This window comes from Seriola aureovittata, chromosome 11 (genome assembly GCF_021018895.1).
Source record: "Seriola aureovittata isolate HTS-2021-v1 ecotype China chromosome 11, ASM2101889v1, whole genome shotgun sequence".
NCBI classification, from domain to species: domain Eukaryota; kingdom Metazoa; phylum Chordata; class Actinopteri; order Carangiformes; family Carangidae; genus Seriola; species Seriola aureovittata.
In genome coordinates this window covers 11299793-11320127 of record NC_079374.1, presented here as the reverse complement: position 1 = coordinate 11320127, position 20335 = coordinate 11299793, and the positions used below count along the sequence as shown (strand labels likewise).

Below are 20335 nucleotides of genomic sequence, written 5' to 3'. Positions count from 1 at the left end.
TCTTTCTACTGCTCACAAACAAGCTATTGCATTTTCCTAGTCAGTGTGTATGCTGGATTTCCTGAAGAGACTTCACAAATACTAAATTGAGTACCTGAGTATTGTATTATTTTAATTATTTTTCTCTATCATGGAGGCTATTTGCACAGTGTTGTGAGTAAACATTTCTAACCCAACCACTGCAGGTTAGTCATTTGAAATACACTTGAAATGTATTTGCTGTAAAATCATGGCATTGTTGCCGAGACACCTGAAATCCATGAAATCAACTTGTCTCACGTGTGCAGGAGAAACCTGATCCATCCTACAGAACTCATCATAAGATAATCTGCATTTAGAGTTAAGTATTATTGGAAAACTGTACAGTGCTTTTTTTCCAATCAGGGTCGAAGCACAGGAAAAATGTCTAAGCTCATTTCAGAAACATGGGGCAGTGAGGTGAGACGGTCCCTCTTGTGACTATGACTGTGTGATAAGGACAAAATAGACAGAAGCATTTATGATGGTGAGGGATTTGAACAGAATCTTATATGGGGCAGTCCACGAATGCACCGTACATGGGTGAGAATATGTGTGGTTGCAAGATGAAGAAAATTGGCAATACAGCTGTAAGTGGCATATTATGGAGGTTGCATTACAGGGATTTTATCAAATTCATGGAAAAGGGAGGCTGAAGGAAAGTACGTTTAATCTTGTACTGTATCATAAAACATGCTCATTCAGCATGTACATATCCACTTCAAGTAGTTCAAGTCCCACCAAGACTTGTATTGTTATTACTTGTGCACAGTGTTTTGCAGGAATGCTGAACTGAACGAATCAGTTTTACAACAGTTTTACAGCACGCCGAATGCCGTCTCCATAGACACGGCCCAGCTTTGCAGTTGCTAACGGTACAGATGCATCTACTGCTGCTGAAGCCAGTTTGTTTGAGCATTTGAAGCAGTTTTATGAACAAACAACTGAAGACTCAGAGAGATTATATTTATATATGGATTTTAAATGTAACTCATGTCTGTGATTCTTCAGTGGTATACAATGATTCATTTAGTTTGGGAGTGGCGATGATTTGGGGCTGGTGATGGATGGGTAGGAGGTGATTGAAAAAGAATATTGGCCTATTTATTGAAAATAAAAAACGGAACAAATGAATGTGAACTAGTTCATTTTTGAAACTGTGAACTTAGTTCAATATTTAAAAAAATGAACTATGAACGTGAACTAGTTCATTTTCATGTGTATGAACTGAACTTTGAACTAGTTCTTTTTAAGTGTGAACTGGCACAACACTGCTTGCGCAGCTTGCTGTGGAGGTTAGTGATATTGTTTAACACAAAAACAGGTTAAAGACAGAATCTCTGTCAGTCTGAATGACAGCATAGATTTCTAGGTGAGCAGGTGAGTTCTTAGGAATCGGAGAGCTACTAATGAATGATTTGTACATTGTTTTAGTTTCAGTTTGGCTGTAGGTGTAGGCTGTATATAATATCATATTGTAGCGTCCCTCAGTGATGAAGCTACGAGGTGTTAGCTTGTTCCGCTGACTCTATTCGTCAACAGAACACGGGCTGGTGTCGGCCATAGACAGCACCAAAACAACAAGCCTGTCTGGTTTACAGTGTGATCTCTCTGCTGACTAATACTCGATCCCTAGCAGAGGCATCCACTGTCCTCCCTTACTCTCTGCCAGTCACAGGTACGCTATCTCACGCAAACCACTGTCATAGGTAGCTAAGATGACTGACATGCTTCACGCCTCGAAATGTTTCACATTCACTGCAAATAACAAATAATCCTTTTTGCCTTAGCTGAACATAACACAGACTTAACACAGTGACGGTTTTCTTATTTCATGGGAAAGGTGGACTAATGAGGTCTTAAAGAGTTGTGGTTTCTTAAGAATCCGGATTTGTATTTAGTCCAGGGCATCCAGGTAATAATTCCTGATGCATATTGAATGTGTCAGGCCGTTCCTTATTTAGGTTTCCGTCTCATCCTCTCTGGTTCTCTCTCTTTTCTACTCTTCCTACCAGTTCCTATCTGGTTGCCATGGAAACTCCACATATATCTCGAATAGCTGTTTTGCAATTTTCCACAAAATGAAGGCCGACTTTGCCTCATGCCCACTCTCCATTTCCCTATCATCAGACTCCTGATGGAGGAACACTAACACACACACACACACACACACACGCACACGCACACGCACACGCACTCGCACTCGCACTCATATACTCCAGACCATAGCTTGAGATCAGCATATAATCAAACACCAAGTGACATATAAAGATTTAACATAAAGTGAAAATGACTGTGGCTGCTGTGGGACAAACATATATCTGTTCTACTGTGCCTGTGTAAATCATTCAGTGGCTATAAATCTCCATCATGACCAGGCCTCCTTTTCTCTTCCAGCTACATTACAACAGGGACAAACATGGACATTCTTTACTGTAAACCTTTCACACCACCTAAATACTCTCAACATGCTTTTCCCATGTGCTATTCATGTATTTTCTTGGGTAATATTACTTAGTTCAACACTGAATAAAACTGAATAAAATGAAACTTCACAGCTGTAATTCACCTTTTAAACAACACCGGATAACTAAAATTACATGTTGCCATTTCCAGCAGCATTAGAGCTTCAAATCAACATAGTCATTTCTATCACTTCTGCTACCGACTTTGTATCTCTGTGGTCAAAATCCCTTTAAATAATACACTAGTTGGAATTACTTTAAACAGATTTACGCTGTAAAGCTATGAAACATCTTACACTTATCTTGAAAGGAAGTGATTTGATGTTCATACCTGACATTGCTGGTACTCTTGCTACCAATGCACATACCAGCCGGAGCACATTCCAGTGGCTAACAGTGGTTGATCATGATGAACCTGCCAATGGTACAACAGTACTATTGATTCTTGTCCAGACTGCCAGACATATGCTGGGCCTTGTTTTTTTTACTGCTTAAGTGTCGATATGTAGCTCTTGACCTTTGACCCCTCTTTAGACAGATTCATTAATTTGCCATAAAACTCAAGTAAGCTCTTCTAGCAAACACTAACACCGACTCTGATAGATGGGCAGTCTGAGAGAGAAGAGACTGTCCTGACCACTGGCAACCAAACCAAACTTCAAATCATATATTATTGTTATTTATTTTTTTATGAAACAAAATCTATTATACTTTTCATGCTTAAAAATCTCTGCTCCACCTTCACTAATAAGCCGCCCAGTAAGATACTGTTGGATAGACAGGAGGGTAAGAACATTCTCTATTCCCTAGTAACTACTTTATCCTTATATGAGCCTTAATTGGTGGTTTACAGTCTTGAGTGTCTACAGTGTGTTGAAGAGTTGGGAGATAATTGTACTTATTGACTTTAATGTTGGCCAGTTTGTTTCTCATCAACCATTTAAAGACCATTACGCACTGAAGGCCATTAGAGGGGTGGAAAAATGTCTGTGTACAGTATGTGTTTGGCCTGTTTGGTATGTGTGCATGTGCAGAACTTCTAAAATGATTTATTGATGAGTCAACTGACAGAAAATGAGCTGGTACATGTATCCAAGTAATTCCTCGAATAGAAATACTTAGTATTTGCTGGTTACATCGTCCTTAATGTGAGAATCTGTTTTCTTTCATTCATATATTTGTTAATTGAATGCATGACTATTTGTACATTGGCCATGGTAAACTGTGTTTGTGAAATGTACATATAATGCAGGCAAACCTATACTTATACCGTATGCACGTCAATGCACAGTTTGGTGGGTGTACTCTGACCGTAATATTTACACCAACAGTAACACCTTTCCAAGACAGTTTCACACAAGCACAGGATTACTGCCCAGCATTTACTGTTGTGTGTGCGTGCGTGTGTGCGTGCGTGTGTGCATGCGTGCGCGGCATGGATGAGTTACTTAAGCATGTCTGTCTAGATAATGACCCTTTTAGTGAAATGACCTCATGGGGGTCATCAGCGGGGTTCATTAGTTGGAATTATCACCATGGTAATTGCCATGGCTACTGTCTTCAGAGTCACTGGCTTTGGTTAAAGAATCCAGTGTGTGTGTGTGTGTGTGTGTGTGTGTGTGTGTGTGTGTGTGTGTGTGTGTGTGTGTGTGTGTGTGTGTGTGTGTGTGTGTGTGTGTGTGTGTGTGTGTGTGTGTGTGTGTGTGTGTGTGTGTGTGTGGGGTGGGATTGCGTGACAGTGGTGGTTGTTTTGCTGGTACAAAGTCTTCCAGGGTTTAGTCAGTACCCATCTCGTGCTGTCAGTGTCAGTGAAATCACATATGTCCAAACCATAGTGCCCCACCTCGCTCCTTCCTCACCCTCTCCTGTTTGTCCATCCCACTCTATTTATCTGTCACACACTCCAGTACGCCCCCCCCCCCCCTCCTTCTCTCACTATCTCCTGCTGTGTTTGCTTTCATTTTTTTTGTACATGTTGAATTAAAAAGAAATTGTCAATGGCATGGTATAATCATTGTGATCTTGTATAGCCTGCCACTTTCAGCACATCTGTTTATGGAAGTTGTGTGTAATAGGTTGTGTTTTCTTCAGTAGATCTGTGTCAGTGTGTGAGTGGGTTGTGCGGCTCACTGGAGCTCACGATGTGTGATGTTAATGTGTGTAACCCAGAGGCTTTGTGACCTGCTGCTGGAACAAGGATCTCCCGCACACACGCACACACGCACACACACACACACACACACACACACACACACACACTCACACACACACACACACTCGCACACACACAGCCTTAACACTGATCCACAGTGACATGTCAAGGACAGTCAGAGGACACATATATATATATTGGTTTTGATAGTGAGTGGCACAGATCAGTATGGGCATTGTATGTGCGTGTGTGTTGTTTCAAAGTGTGCATGTATCTGCTTTATATATTCTGATCATCATGTCTGTCGTCACATACAGTGGGCGTTAACATATAGTTGTCTATTGTCCTGCAGTGTTGCGTCTCCTGAAGGAGGGAGCAGACCCCAACAGTCCCATTCCTTCCGGTGGATCCTTGTTACACCTGGTAAGATAAGATTGATCAGATGATGATCACTGAATTTAAGAGATTAGCTCTAGTGTTGTATGTGCCCCAAAAAAAGAAGGAAAATTTCCATTATTATGCACTGAGAGGGTGCTGATATTATACTGCAAGAAGACACAGAAGAGGTTGTAACCCCTCTGACATGGCAGCACTCCCGATAATCATTCTTCATGTTTTTATCAGTATTTTACAAATTCTTACCCTGTAACAGGATGTGAAAATTCATTACATTTCCACATACATTAGTTATAATGCATTGAACCCCCTGTGCACTGTTTATTGTTAGCAATTCATCAGGGAATATACATTTCTGCAAACTAATCGTAAGGAATCTACTGTCATTGAACTCCGCAGTGTGCTCGGCACGACAACGTGTTTGCGGCAGAGATTCTGATTGAGCGAGGCCTGAATGTCAACCTGCAGGACGAAGACCTGTGGACAGCCCTGCATGTAGCGTGTGTGTGTGACCATGCGGACGTGGTGCTGCTGCTGCTGCTGGTGAGAAATACACACGCGAACATGCAGTATGTTGTGGGGGTGGCAATTTTTTTTTTCCAGTGCCACAAATACACACACACACACACACACACATACACACACACACACACAGACATGCATGGATACACTTTTTGGATGTAGTTCGTAGTATATTTTCCTTGTTGATCCTTGTGTGAGTCCAAGCGTGTCAGCTACAAATTAGATAATCTTTGGGAATAGCTTGGCATAAAAGCTTCATGTTTTGAATTAGCTTTGAACCAGTGGCTCTATTCACATTAGTCATCCAGAATTTTCTGTCCAAGTGGAGCATCTTCCAGCGATGAGGGGTTTTGGATTACTGAGGTCTAAAATGCGACTTTGCTTTCTCTAACAAACCCAGCTGAATCACTGAAAGTGAGAATTTTTAGAAATTTCGGCATTAGCATGATATCAAAGAGAGAGCCTGTTCTGTGGAGGATGTCTTGACAAGAGCTGTGGTTGTACTGATTAGGTCCATAACGAGAGCAGGCCCAGCTGCAGGGGAGGGCATGCGAACCCAGCCCAGTCACTCAGTGGGCTGGGTCTGCTCTGCTGCTGTTGATTAGCCCTGGAGAGGGTTGACTGCAGTCTGGAGCTTGGTAGAATCCTGTGCAGCCTGGTTCTGCTGATTGGGTCCTGAGTGATAGCTGGCTGCCTGTCTGTGGGGCAGGAAAGAGACGTTCCTGAGAGGAATGGATATGTTTGAAGAGCTGCCAGGCAAAGGGTGCACAGAGTGAATCTGTCCGCCTGCACTGACTGCATGACTGTTGGGTTCATGTATGTGTTGGGTATTTTGTATTTGCATGCATTTCATTTTCCTCCAAGCAAAGATTCATGCAGGCTGTCTTTGTAGAGCAGCGAGTGATATAGATATGCCAAATGCAATTTATGCAGGGAGTTATGTTTTCATGAAAGGCAATACCATGAGAGAGAGAGAGAGAGTGAGAGAGATTTAATACTGCTCCCAGGGAGGCAGTAACTAAATGTCTCCCATTCACTACCAAGACAGAACTAGCTCCTAGTAAATGAGGTCATATTTACACAGAACTCAGCTCAGTTGCGAAAGATCAGGCGGTTATGAAAGAATTTCTAAGAAATTCAAAGAATCAGATTCATCTGTATAGAAAGTTCAACCATTTTTCCAGCTTAATCCAGCAACACCAAAACAATTTTTTTCATCTTTCACAGCTTGAATGCCCTTTGATCCTGCATGCTTATTTATTTGACAGCATCTGTATCTGCTTGCATGTGAGTGTGGCCTTGTGCTTGCTTGTGTGATGTCTCAATTTCCAAAATAGTGCGTTTTTTTTTATTTTTCCTTTAGGGTAAGATAAGCACTTGCGTTTCTTTTCCTGGTATAATCAGCAGGGAAGTTGGTTTCTGAAAGGGGAGCCCTAGGCTCTTCCTGTCTACCAGGGTAAAAATAGCTTCAGTCAAGCCATATTTCCGATAGAGTTGCAATATTCCTTTTCTTCTATTCATCCATTTTGACACCCATCTCCTCCACCACATACCCCGCCAGTGCCCAGTCATCCTGCTCTGTTCTCAGACTGCTCCCTTATCAGAGCAGTAAATGAGAGATCTTCCCTCTAAATATGTGGTAACAGGTTTACAATTTAATGAGAAATGGAACAGTAGTCTCGCTAGAGGAGCTGAGTGGCAGCCTTATCTTTGATTGGCACAGGAAGGAATAGTACTGCTAATATGTACTAATCTATTATGTCCTACTCCACCGTGTCTTTCTCCATTCCCCCTGCCCTCCCCTCGTCCTCTGCTTTTCTGTCCTTGATTTCCTGTCTCCAGTTCCTACACACAGCAGCGGAGTGGTTTTTGCTGACAGAGATGTTAGCAAGCTTGTCATGTGGGGAAAGTGTGGGGGTTGATGAAAAATCTGGGTGCATTGTTGCTCTGTGTCCGGATTGGCGGTGATGTTAATTCTCTTATCTCTCGCCTCCAAACAGCAGGAGAGGGAGTAAGCCATTTCTAAACTCTCTCATTCCCAAACCCATTCCTAAACCTATCCCTAGCTCTAGCTGTGGTTAATGTTCATCACTGAGACCTTGGCAGGATTAACTGGAGGTGGATTGTCACTCAGCAAATAAGAACACGACAGGGTGTGTAGTCTTACTGAATAATTCCACAAAAATATTACACTTGTGGTGTAATACTTAACGGTGAAAACACACAGTGATTATTATCAAGCTAAACCTTTTTATATTTTTTTCCATGTCCAGGACGTAACTGCACTTGGCTCATGTAAGCATCACGATGACTCAAAAGAGGTTTCTTGATCTCCATCTGTTTCATCTTAGCTGGCCTTCTATTCGAATCACAGCGCACAAGATATTTATCAAATCATATTTTTTTCTAGTGGCTCAATTATGTCTTCCTAATTCCATTTCTTATGAAACCCAGAAAAAGATGTGGTAAGTGATTGGGATTAATTGCAGACTTGCCCTAATTCTGCACCATTATCAGTCTGAGTGCAAGTTTGTACTTTTTGACACAGTGTTGAATATATGAACTCTTGAAGAACATGAAAACAATTGCTGCCTTAAACTGCTGACCACCACTGCACTTCACCTAATTTAAAAAATACTTGTCTTTCCTTTTCTTCTCTGTCATATCATATTTCTCTGTGAGATAATAGCTTTTAGTCTGTAAAATTGTGCAGGGGAAGGTGCAGCTATGCAGCCATGTGATCAACAGGAGAGAGGCTCTGTTCCAAAGTGTTATTTCTCATTTTACAATGCAAAACCCAGCAGGGTTACAGTTACGGAATTGACCCACTTTCCGTGCTTGTAAATGATGAGTTTAAAACTTCTGAACTCTGAGTCCTTTGAAGTCAAACGATTAACTTCAAGCCCCTGGCTGCACTGAACTCGACTTCACACCAGTTGATTTTTTTTTTTTTTTTTTAAGGGGGGGGTTTATCTGCTGATATTGCAGCCTCCCGTGTCCCCTCTCTAAACATAACAGTGGAACTCTGTGGTCCATCAAGAAACTGTTGCAGATGCTTTGTAGTGTATGATCTCGTTTCTTTTAATTCCCAAACCTGCAAAGTCTAACAATATATAAAACAAATTGTTATACAATAATATTTTCAGGAAATGCAAAATTTGTGAACAGACTCCTGATTAAGTACAGCAAAATGGTTGTTCATGGTTGTTGTAGTTACCATGTGAGATAACATGTGAGTAAATACTTTATGCTGCGACGAATTGTACTCATTTATAGATATGAATACGTTTCCCTATATCAGTATCTGCAGAATGTTCAGCGTGCAGCAATAACAGAAAGTACATAATGCAGACAAAAAAAGGTTTTATGTTGATTTGAAAATAGTGTGAGCATGAAATACTTTGTCCAACAGACTGTTGTTTACAACGCTGCAACATGGCACATCAAAGCCGAGCAGATGTTGTGTGTGCAGTCAGTTGAGAATAATAAGTTAATGTCTCAATTGTAAAACACGTTGCCTCTGGTACACTTCTTTGTTACGGTTAAGAAAACCGAAATGGCAGAATGTACATGGGTATGTATTTTACAGAGAATACTTTTATTTTATCTTCATACACATGCATTTGCAGAGTTAAAATGATCTGAGATAGATTAGATACATCAGTGTAGGTATTCGGGAAAAAAAGTGGATGGGAACTCTTTGCATTGGTTAGGTTTCCACTGTGCTGAGACGGTGTCCAGCTCAGCAGTAACTGCCCCAGGGATTGCTTTAAGCGCATGTCTTGTAGTTGTTATTGATTCTCCGGCAGTCACTGCATCTAACAATAGCCATTATGAACCGTGGGCAGCTTGATATTAACAGATTTCCATCTCCGAGGTGGATCCATCATATTGTGGCGTGGACCGTGTCGGGGTCAGAAGTCAACTTGTTAACCCCTTGTAGCCAGCGTGGCTGCCAGCCAGCACCGACTCGTTTATATCTGTCAGCACTTATCATGTGAGCTCAGACACATGATTTATGTCTCTGGATCAGTGGCCTACACATCATGCTTGCTTCACCGTCTATCTGTCGGTCTTGGAGCTTTGTGTGGCATTAAAAGGAACTCTATAAAAATCATTTCTATAGTGACAGTTTTCTGTTATTGTCTGGTTGCATTTGACTTAGCTCAGGAGGTAAAGCGAAACATTTCCATTTACTTAGTGCATTTTTCACATTATGTTGAACAATTTCACTCTAGGATAATAAAACCTATCTCACACTGTCACAGGATTGTATTGTATTATCAGTCTGTCACAGGATTGTAAATGTAAATTTGAAATAGTTCACAGTTTTACAAAACAATTCTTAAGACACCACATGCATCTCAAGGTTTGCTCAGCTGTTTTTTTTTTTTTTTTTTTTTTTTTACAGCTGTGAGTGAAAGTAGTCAGCGATGAGCGCAGCCTCCTGACAGACGGAGCAAGATATATCTGTCAGTCAGCTGATAACTCCATCCAGCCAGACTCCTATTGACTTTTACTGGACCTTGAAGTGAATTGTCTGGGTTAGCCCACCTCTTCACTACCCCCACTATGCAGTACACACACACGCGCGCACACACACACTAAAAAAAAAAAAAAAAAAACACACACACAAAGGCACCCTGAGAGGAGCCGTCAGGTTTATGAGAAAGTTGATTACTCTTTGGGGGTAAAGCACAAATCAAAAGTTTAAAGATGGAGTAAGGGAGGGCTGAGTGAGTGAGTGAGTGAGTGAGTGAGTGAGTGAGTGAGTGAGTGAGTGAGTGAGTGAGTGAGAGGTTATGGGGATGGGCAGACGGGGCATAACATTATGCTCTCTCTCTGACTCTCATCACCTCATGTCTTGCTCCTCAAGCTGTGCTTCACATTGCGATAAGGATTCTTGTTTTCTCATGAATATTCACACAGCAGAAGCTGATAGTTGTTAATGTTAATTAATTCCCTTTGTTAACCCCTAATAAACCCCCATAAGTGAGCGAAAGCAGCTCCCACTAGACAACACAGATGGGAGCACAATGAAACCGCAAACCTCACCAGAACAGAATCCCTGATAACTGGAATCAGCAGCATTGTGCTGCCTTTATCGCACTGTAATTGCGATGGCGTCTCTTCAATGAAAAACGTTTCCTCTCAATATCTGCATCAGAATTGAAAAACAAATTCCAGTTGTCTCATTTTTAAATCAGTTTAGCAGTTCAAGGACGCGTTGAGGTTTTGAGGCTCAGTGTCCTTGTGGTTTTGCTGGTTGGTTTTTAGAGCACAAAGGTTAACGGCTCTCATGTTGCTCTGTCAGCTGGCTCCCTCCTCGCATTTTCAGCCCCCTTCTGCCCATTTTTCGCTTTCGCTACCCTTTCCCTCTCTATCGGTCTAAGGACTACGCCATAAATCTCTTTGCCGCACTGCAACTGGGTCGTTAGAATTCTATTAGCTGTAAATATTCAATAAGGATCCTCACTTAGAGTCCCCTGTCCCTGTTATCAGACCAGGTCCAGCTACGATCGTTACACTGGCTTGTCTTTTATAGTTTAGTCAAACAACAAGAGGCGATTTATGGCTGGATACTGACGATTGCCACTAGAAAGGATGTGGGTTACTTTTTAGTACCTAACCCCAAAGAGGGGACAATAAAAATGAGAAGGACAACAGGAAGGCCCACAGAAGTAACTGAAATACATTTTGCATGGCTTGTAAACAATTCTGTTTAACTGGTAAAGCAGTGCAACATTTTTTACAAATAATGCAGTGCAGCTGAGTTCCCCCAAAGAGAAGCAATCAATCACAACCATACTGTGACCAACGACTGTGCCGTCGTCAGAGTAACAGTCATTAAAGGAGCCCGAGGGAAGGTCTCCCATGTTATTTCATGCTATAACAGAAGAGTGCTTCGGCAGGGTCCTTGTTGAGTAAACACACATCAATCTTGTCACACGCACACACGCGCTCACCCCGATGATCCCAGGTAACGGTAACCAACGCCCTCGCTCTTCACTGTCCCACCCCCCAGGCAGTTATTTAATGAGTTCTTTAATTCAATGTGTTGTCTGTTAATGTCTCTATGGTTCTGCTCAGCTACAAGCCTCTGGGAAGCCAAGATAATTGGGTCCACTTTATCATCGATTCAAGTCTGATGAATGGACCTGGCTAAAATTCAGTGTTTTTGTGTCTTCTCTGCTTTTGCGTCTGGAAGGCCGGAGTGAACGTTATGCTGCAGGACGTCAATGGAAACATTCCTCTGGACTACGCCTCCGAGGGAACTGAGAGCAGCTATATCCTCCGAAAGCACCTGGAGGAAAATGGTAAAGCTCAGCACACTTTTTATTCACCAAGTTTTACATGTCAAAGTCTGTTTACAGGTCATGAGGAGCGCTACTGCTTATGTGAAATTAAAAATACAATATATATATAAATGCAGATGTTACTTGAGTCAGTGTCGGTTGGGTTTAAAGACTAAAAGTTTGAAAATGAAAAAAATCTGGGAGTGCAGAGTAAGAAAAAAATGAACTTAACAGACGTCTGTCACCCACTCCTCAACTTTGCTTGAGGCTATATTAGTCACTGCGAACATAGCACGCAAATCTTTGAGTGAACCATCAGTGGTCTAGTTGCATTGTGGATAATGTAGGCACCAGGTTTTGACAAGGAAGACGAAAGAGTGGACTAAATAAGACAATATTTCTGGCTCTGCTGCATTGATTTTGATCTTCCTCCACTGTGACTCTGACAATGTAGGAGTGCACTGCTAAATTAGTGGAATACTCTTTCAACAGTGTGGTTCATTGAAATGTGGTGGCTCATTTCCATGTTATCACACAGAAAAATTTGAAAAAGTAAATATTTCATTTCCTTCTTTTAAGAAGTACTAAAAATGGTTAATATTTCATACCTGCAGTTAAAAGGGAGGCGTTGTGTGTGTGTATGTGTGAAGGTAAAGTACACCCACAGGCCTAATGATGGTGGAAGGCAAACGGGGCACTTGTCTCCCACAGAGAAAGGAGAAGGTCAACACAGAAGCTGTGAATAACGGAGATAAAGGCACAGGCTAGTTGGCGGCGCACAGAGACGAAAGTGGTGGAGGCACATAGATAGAACGGCAGAGGGAGAGCAGGGAACATAGCCAGAGAAATATAGAGAGACACGCGGAGACAGGGTAACGGGAATCATGCTGACAAAGCTAGACAGAAACAGATATAGACAATGATGGAGGGTCTTCCCTCATCCATCTGTCATTGGCCACACATGAGCCTGCACAGGGACCACATGACAAATGCAAGCTTCTGACTGCAGACAGCCAACTCATCACAGCTCAGACCACCCTACACATACATACACACACACACACACACAAACACACACACACACACACACACACACTCTCTCTCTCTCTCTCTGACAAACCCAGCCACAGAATTCTTTGAGACTCCTCTCTGCCACTGTCTGCCAGCCCCTGTGGTGATCTCTCTCCTCCTGCCTACCTTCAGCTCCCCTGATACCACCCCCCATTGTGCTGGTGTTTGCCACCATGAAACACACTCTTACTCACACAGGCTCACTCAGCCTCTGTTGCTATAGCAACTTGGTTGCATGCTCTCTATCCCCACCAAGTTTGTGTGGTTGTGGGAGAGACAGACTGTCCATGTGTCTCTGCATCAGAGATAAAGGAGGAGAGAGAGTTTTTTTTGTGCTTAAAAGATATTCTGTTTTCATTGTCCTAGTTGAGTTGCTTGTGCGTCATGTAATACTAGATTCTTACAAGTATTGGCACTTTAGAGAACAAGTATTTCTCCACTGTTGTGGTAATGTCACTATGAGTGTGTGTCAGATACCTATAAACCTCGGGGCTGTCGTGTGTTTGCAAAGACAGACGTATTGATTAGCTGATACAACCAGTCTATTTGGAAAAGTCTCATTAGTTAGTGCCCTAGAGCTTATCCAAGTCAAATATAGATTGATTGATAATCAATCCATGCTATTAATGCAACTGAAGTCAGATCCACTGCATGGATGTGATTATGGAGCAGTGCATTGATCTTCATAGTTTGCGATGCCCTCGTAGACCCCTGTACGTCTGTGAGTACAGCATGACCTTCTGATTGCTTAAGTATCGCTTTTGACCATGCACCTGACGTACCAGGCCTTGGTTTTAGCATGACGGGATTTCCTGTTTGACATCAGTTTGTGCTTGTTCTCACTGTCGGTGCCGTGCACACAGCCAGCATCCTCTTAAAGTCACATACTCAGTACTGGCACTGCGCAGCCACTGTCATAGGACACCGTGCCAAATTCAAACCAAATCCTTTCAACTAATTTATTTCTGAAAAAAACTGGGGAATCTTTAAATGCAAAACATGTCAGGACCTTGTACTTGAATGTGACTATATATTGCAAAAGTCAATAAATTAACTAGATTGTTCTAAACAGCTAAATCTTATGTATGAGGTTTAAAGGGAGTGTTTGCCATTTTGGGAATGTTTTTGTATTCATGATGCAGTTCAATAAGAGGATTGATACCAGGAAGTCACTGCTGTCAGCCAGCACAGCAACAGCAACTTGTCATTTTTACACTTTGGTTTTTATACGGGTTAAATGAACAAGACATAATGTGTTAATTAGTGAGCTTTGTAAGTGTAGTGAATAGCAAACTAAACATCTCGTGGTTCCAGCTTTGTATTCAACATGCTGATATGTCAGTGATATTGATATTCTCATAAAAGTCTTTGCAAGAAAGTGAATGAGAGTATTTCACAAAATATCACACTAGCATGACAGCTGGATATATTTAGTGTGCCAATCGTGTTTGTGTTTTCCAGGTGTGGATGTGTCGTCTATGCACGCCATGAAGACACAGAGACCCAGCACCATGTTTTCTGATGTTAGACAGCTTGTAGCCACAGGCGGAAACCTCAGCCAGCCCAATGATGACGGGGTCACTCTGGTGAGTAATGTCTCATGTGTGTCCGTGTGTGTGAGTTGACCTTTTTTGTTCTCCACTTCTAACAGTAGTTTGTTCTCCTCTCCAACTCAACCTTTTTTGCTTTCATAACTTTCTCTTTGTTTCTCTGTCTCTCTCTCTCTGAAGCTGCACATAGCATGTGCCAGTGGTTACAGAGAGGTGGTGTCTGTGTTGCTAGAGAGTGGAGCGGACCCACATCCTGCTGACGACAACTTTTGGACCCCTCTCCACCTGGCTGCTAAATACGGACAGGTAATTCACAGCTGCACAACAAAATGTCCGAGTGTTTTTGACATTAATGAAGTCATCCTCTACCTTCCACTCATCTTGCTGTATTGATCCCATGCGACTGCAGTCATTAATGAAATAATGAGTAAATTATTGATGGATTGTTCCTCTGAGCAACTTGCCTCCAGTTACCCTGCCCACCCTCTGATAAACTGCTCTTTTTGGGCGTATTGATCAGAAACAGTCAAACTGCCGGCACGGAGCAGCACTGCATATGCATTTATTAACAGCATTTTAGATGAGATGTTTAATGGTGTGTCTTAAAGGGAAGGAGATTGATTTCCAGATGGGGCGGAGGTGAGCTGTTGAAACGATGGGATCTCATGGTTTGGGAGTGGTCCAACTATGAGGGAAGGGAAGTGATCACATTCAGATCTTGCTGACCCAACTGGATATTTAATTACATTTCTGGGCTGTGTGCTTGGCTGCTGAGAAAGGGAATTTATTCATTTGGTATTTAGAATCACTGTCTACTTCTTTGAGTTGTCTATCATTAAGTCTTCCCCCACTAAAGTGTCTCTTAAAAATTCTTTCTTCTTTTCAGTAACCACACAACCTTTCTATGTGTCATTCATACAGATCTGTTGCCTTCACTTTCTTTCTTACCTCCTACACGATTCCTTCATCCAGTTGTTAGTTGATCAGATGATAGTTAATCAGTAGAAGTAAATGTACAAATCATCCAGACAGCACTCCTCTAATAACTTCCTCGTGTGCCCTTGCTTTTCAGATTTTGTGCATTTGCAGTTACTCTGTGTATGTGTGTGTGTGTGTGTGTGTGTGTGTGTGTGTGTGTGTGTGTGTGTGTGTGTGTGTGTGCATAATATGTAAGTGCATCTGACTTAAGAGTGGCAGTCTAGAGGATTGGAGAATTGATTAGGTTTCCCTCACTGTGCTAAATCACCCCAGCCATCAGCTCTTTACTGGTGCCAGTGCTTTGCCTCCTGCATACCAACTACTCCCTGAGCCTTCTTAACACTTGCTTCCTGCCACCTTTCCCTTGTAGACAGTGACATGTCCAGTAACACTGGACATTATGGGTTTCGAGATGTGTGCATGTATTCAGCCAAGTAAATCACTGCTCCCACTAATTAAAATGCTTTGCTGATATGAGGCAGAAGCAAAGCATTGCCTGAAAACACTGACTGGCAACTGTAACACTAGCTGGTATGTTAAACCCAAAGACCCCTTCTGCAGTGTGAAGTACATACCGGCCCGACCCTTTAAGAAGATGTATGAACCTATTACTGCAGCTAATTAAGCTTCCCTCTCTCTTGGCCTTGAGATAAGTTGGGCCTTGACTTTTGGCTTCCCTTGTTTGAGTTTGATGTTTTCAAGTTGTGTTCTCTCGAGGAAAGAATTTTTAAATAGTCCTGTGTTGGATTTTAAAAAATAATGACAGGGTGTTAAAATACAACACTGCTGGGATTGGATCAATTCTGTCTGTTTTATAGTGAAGGTACACATGAAAGCTGTGGTAATAGGATATACCAGTGAACTTCTCTAAAGCAGTTTAATGTTAATCTCAAGATTCATTTTCACATCTGACAAATGCTGTTAAAAGGACAGTTGGCCAAACCAAAAATATCTGAATCTACATCAGTTTAGGTTACTTTGGTGAGGTGAGGTTACTTTGACCCTGCTGATCCCAATGTACTGATGACCTTTTCCTGGTCCTCCTGTAAACTTTGACCCATTGAAGAGTTCAGATCTTGTGGTGCCACTGACGTGTTGTCAGTATTTATAGGGTGTGAGTGCAGCTGACAGGGTTTGTGGGCAGTAGAGATGCTGTAGACCCATAAGTGAACAGCTGTTGGCATGGGTCACAGTCAGTCTGCTGAATGTGCAAAGTCACTCTCCTCCCTATTGCAGATGATGTCTTGTTACTCCGTTTTAGTACGAAGAAGCTCTGGTACTTCCAGAGCAGTTTGAACTGTGACTTACAGAAAAGTATGTTGGTATTAATGTAGCAGCAGAGAATATCATGACTTGTAGTTCCTGGATCCTTCCCATAATGGAATGCTGGAATAACTTGATTCAGTCTTCAGCGCCTCCAGAGCATAACGAGGACATAATGACTGTTTTCATAGTAGTACCCCTTTACTGGTTTTTTAATGTAGATTTGATTTTACTGAAGTGTATGGGAAACCTTTTTGATGCAATAAACTGAGAATCCTGGTTACTCATGGGTAAAGCATAATTATATAGTTATTTGCTGCTTAATATACTGTATACACCAGTAACTACAAAGATGTAAATCACCAGACAGTCAGATGCAAGTATTTCCATGTTAGTAACTGACAATATAAAAGCTCTTTAAACAGAACGATGTCGCACTGAAACTAAATATAACAGTCTGAAAACTGAACAGTAGGAGGGGATGTTTTGCGTTTATTATATTCCTGGAATATTTTCCTAGAACTAGCTCTGGTTGTGTAGGTTCTTGTGTATAATTATCTGCCACAGTCATTTCATTAACATTTTTAAATGATGCCTTTATGTTTATTGATCTGCTGAGGCAGCTTCTGAGTCATGCCATCTTTCCTACATTGCCAAGAAATAATGAAGAAGATGCTTGTCTATTATCCATAAATTGAGACTCACTTCAGATACATCAACATACACTAATCACAAATCAGTATTCACAGATAACACAAGTACAATATACTTCTTGGATTCGATACAGCTGTTCATCCACAGAGGCAAAGAAGGGTGGTGAATGAGACAAGTGCAAAAAGGGGGCCAGAAAATGAAGGAGCAATGAGGGGGAAAGGCGAACAAGTCAGAATGTAGCCTGTGTGAGCAGAGTTTAAAGGGAAAACAGAGACAGAACAATAGAAGACAGAGGTGACAGCCATCACATGTCACGCTGTGTAGAAATGAGGGTGGATGACTACAGGGTTCTTCCACTGTCACATGTGACAGAAGATAGGCTCATTATTAAAGGATCTCCTCAGTCTGGGGCAACACTTGTATAGACCTGTCATGTGTGACATACTCTGTCTATATCATCTGCTTAGTGTTTCAATTCTAGGCCTGTGCCACAGTATGTCCTCTACATCTGCACTGTAGCAATAAATGTGGGTATAACCATCTTAAATCCTGTGACCTTTTTACAAGAGCATCTTCAAAAAATGTAATTAATCTGCTATGTAATGCTTTTTAGTTTATGTTTCGGTGGTTTGAGAGAAGATGCAGTTAGTGGTGCACTAGAAATGTTTGAATCTTTTCGAGGATCTAATGAAAATGGATGTGGATGTTTCTCCCGTCTCTTACAGACAAGCATCGTTAGCCAGCTCCTGAGACGCGGGGCAAACCCGACTCTGTTGAACTGCAACCAAGACAAGCCCTCAGGTAACACACTTATGCATTCACACAAATATGCACGTGTGCACGTACACACAAACATATTGCAGTCAGAATGAGAGGTTTAGCAAGCAGGAAGTAATGAAGCAAAGAGGCAGAGAAATGGATTTTGGCTTATTCAGCTGAGGTTTTTCAAATGCATTAATAATCACTATGATGATATAAAGCACAGGCTTACACACACACACACACACACACACACACACACATTGTACACAGCGAATGAGGCTCCCTCTTAATCAGTCTCTGGTGAACCTATCTGTGCACATCTGAGTGTATCTGCAAGAGGGAAGTCAGTCATTTTAAAACAGTAACACCTCACTCTTGCCTGGACACACATGTACGCTCTGATTAAAGTTGGATATTAGCAGTAATCATCAGCAGCTGGTGTGATTCATTTGCTAGCGGGCATGAAGGTTGCATATCAGCCAAGAATGTGTGTTGTATTTATTTTTTTAATAATGGAAACATACAAGATCAGGTCTAAAGCAGGTTTAGATTAAGACCTGGTGGTGGTGGTGGTAGAAGTGTGTTTATGGAGTCCGTTTAAGAGGTTCCTGTTTTGACTGGTGCACCCCAGATATCAGGAAGAATCTCAATTGATAGATAGCAAATTGATACATCTACCATCTGAAAAATGATTCCCCGCTCTTACAGTGGTCTTGTATTTATTGATCCCTTTTAAATCCCAGCCTCCTAAATTTAATTTGTTTTTAAGGTACCTAGTAAACTTTCTGTCCACTAGTGGTGCTGTGGAGCAGTGTTTTTCTTTCACTAGAAAAAAACTTGAGACTCAGAGCCGATTTGGAAAATTCTGATTTGGGTACAGCCCTAATCTCAGGGACGGGACCTTTTAAATCTTTGGCATCTCATATGTGTTATTTTTCTAAAAAGAACAATCTATCCTCAGCTCTCTTTTTTTTTCAGTCTTGCGGTGGGTGTGACATTATAAATTAACATATTTCTATTAAATCCAATTACATATATGTTGGAGTAAAAGCCGTTATTGGCTGTTGATCCTGATCGATCTTCCGTATTTGCTTCTCACGCATACACAGGGACACAGGAGGGGTAGAACTCCCCGTGTCTCCAACCTGAACAGGATCATTCTAATAACACCCTTTGAACCAGACTGCTGCTGTGGTGTAGTCATAGTAAATGTTAGCAGAGTCTCTCGTGTGATAGTGATGAAATGTGCCATAGAGAGGGATCTACCTAGAACATCGTGGCTGCTTCTAACCATTTACTCCCACGTCTTCATCACATCACCGACTGCCTCGCTCCGGCCTCAATCAATAGCTCCTTCTAGCATGTAGGCTTAGAAAAGATGTGAGAGACGCCCTTAGAGACTGAAACAACCCCCCTCTTTCTTACTTGGAACCCTGCCCCCCTCCCTCTGCCGTCCACATGACGAAACAAAGACAGAATAAGAGATGGGAGTCAAGGGGGTTGTTAGTCACATAGAAATAAAAAGACAGGATGAAGCCATTCCCTTCTCTTGTGACCTGTTAGACCTCATTACAGACAGGGAGGATCTTAACCCCACAGTGGGGTTCACATTCTGCACCAGTGCAGGCTCATCGACACAGATTTTGAAGGAGGGTTGACAGGGCAAAGACAGGAAAACAGAAAGGTGTATCTGGTTGTTTCACAGCAGAGTATTATCCTCTTGAGCTAATAAATATTACCACATTCTCAGTGTCTTTTCACCAATGTCTTTATATTGTACACGAGTGGCAGAGAATAGTGAGAAAATACATTTCGCAGGTTACAAATTTGACATTTTAAAAGTTTTGGTATATATCAAATTAAACTTGTCTCATTGAAGTTCATATTTCACATCTAATCAGTACACTGACTGGCCCGTCTTGTGTGTCCCGTCACCAGACATTGCGGCATCAGAGCCTATAGCTGATATGCTTCAGAGCGCAGAGGAGAGCTGGCTGCAGAGACTGAAGGACCCCTCCGCTCCGCTGCCCCCAACAGACCAACGCTATGATGGCGGATCACACGACGTCACCACGCCTGTCAAGAACTTGTGGGTTAATAGTTTCATAAGCACGAATGTTGTTTAATGGTTACCACTTAGATTGTAAATAAGGTTGTTTTTTTTTGTTCCCCTCTTTCTCTCATCCACCACTTTGCTCTGAACATGCT

At 41.9% G+C, this 20335-nt stretch overlaps 1 protein-coding gene across 4 annotated transcripts in view; it reads left to right on the top strand.

The window, feature by feature from the left end:
• Positions 1-20335, top strand: part of myo16 (myosin XVI) — a 96574-nt gene that overhangs the window by 28794 nt on the left and 47445 nt on the right. For all 4 annotated transcript variants that reach the window (XR_008829033.1, XM_056389431.1, XM_056389430.1 and 1 more), the window contains exons 3-9: positions 4988-5058; positions 5431-5574; positions 11762-11870; positions 14382-14506; positions 14651-14776; positions 18091-18166; positions 20066-20216. Coding sequence is in view for 3 of the 4 variants with exons in the window: in XM_056389431.1 (XP_056245406.1) it covers positions 4988-5058; positions 5431-5574; positions 11762-11870; positions 14382-14506; positions 14651-14776; positions 18091-18166; positions 20066-20216 (802 nt within the window). In the remaining variant the exon portion in view is untranslated. The remainder of the gene's footprint in view (positions 1-4987; positions 5059-5430; positions 5575-11761; positions 11871-14381; positions 14507-14650; positions 14777-18090; positions 18167-20065; positions 20217-20335) is intronic.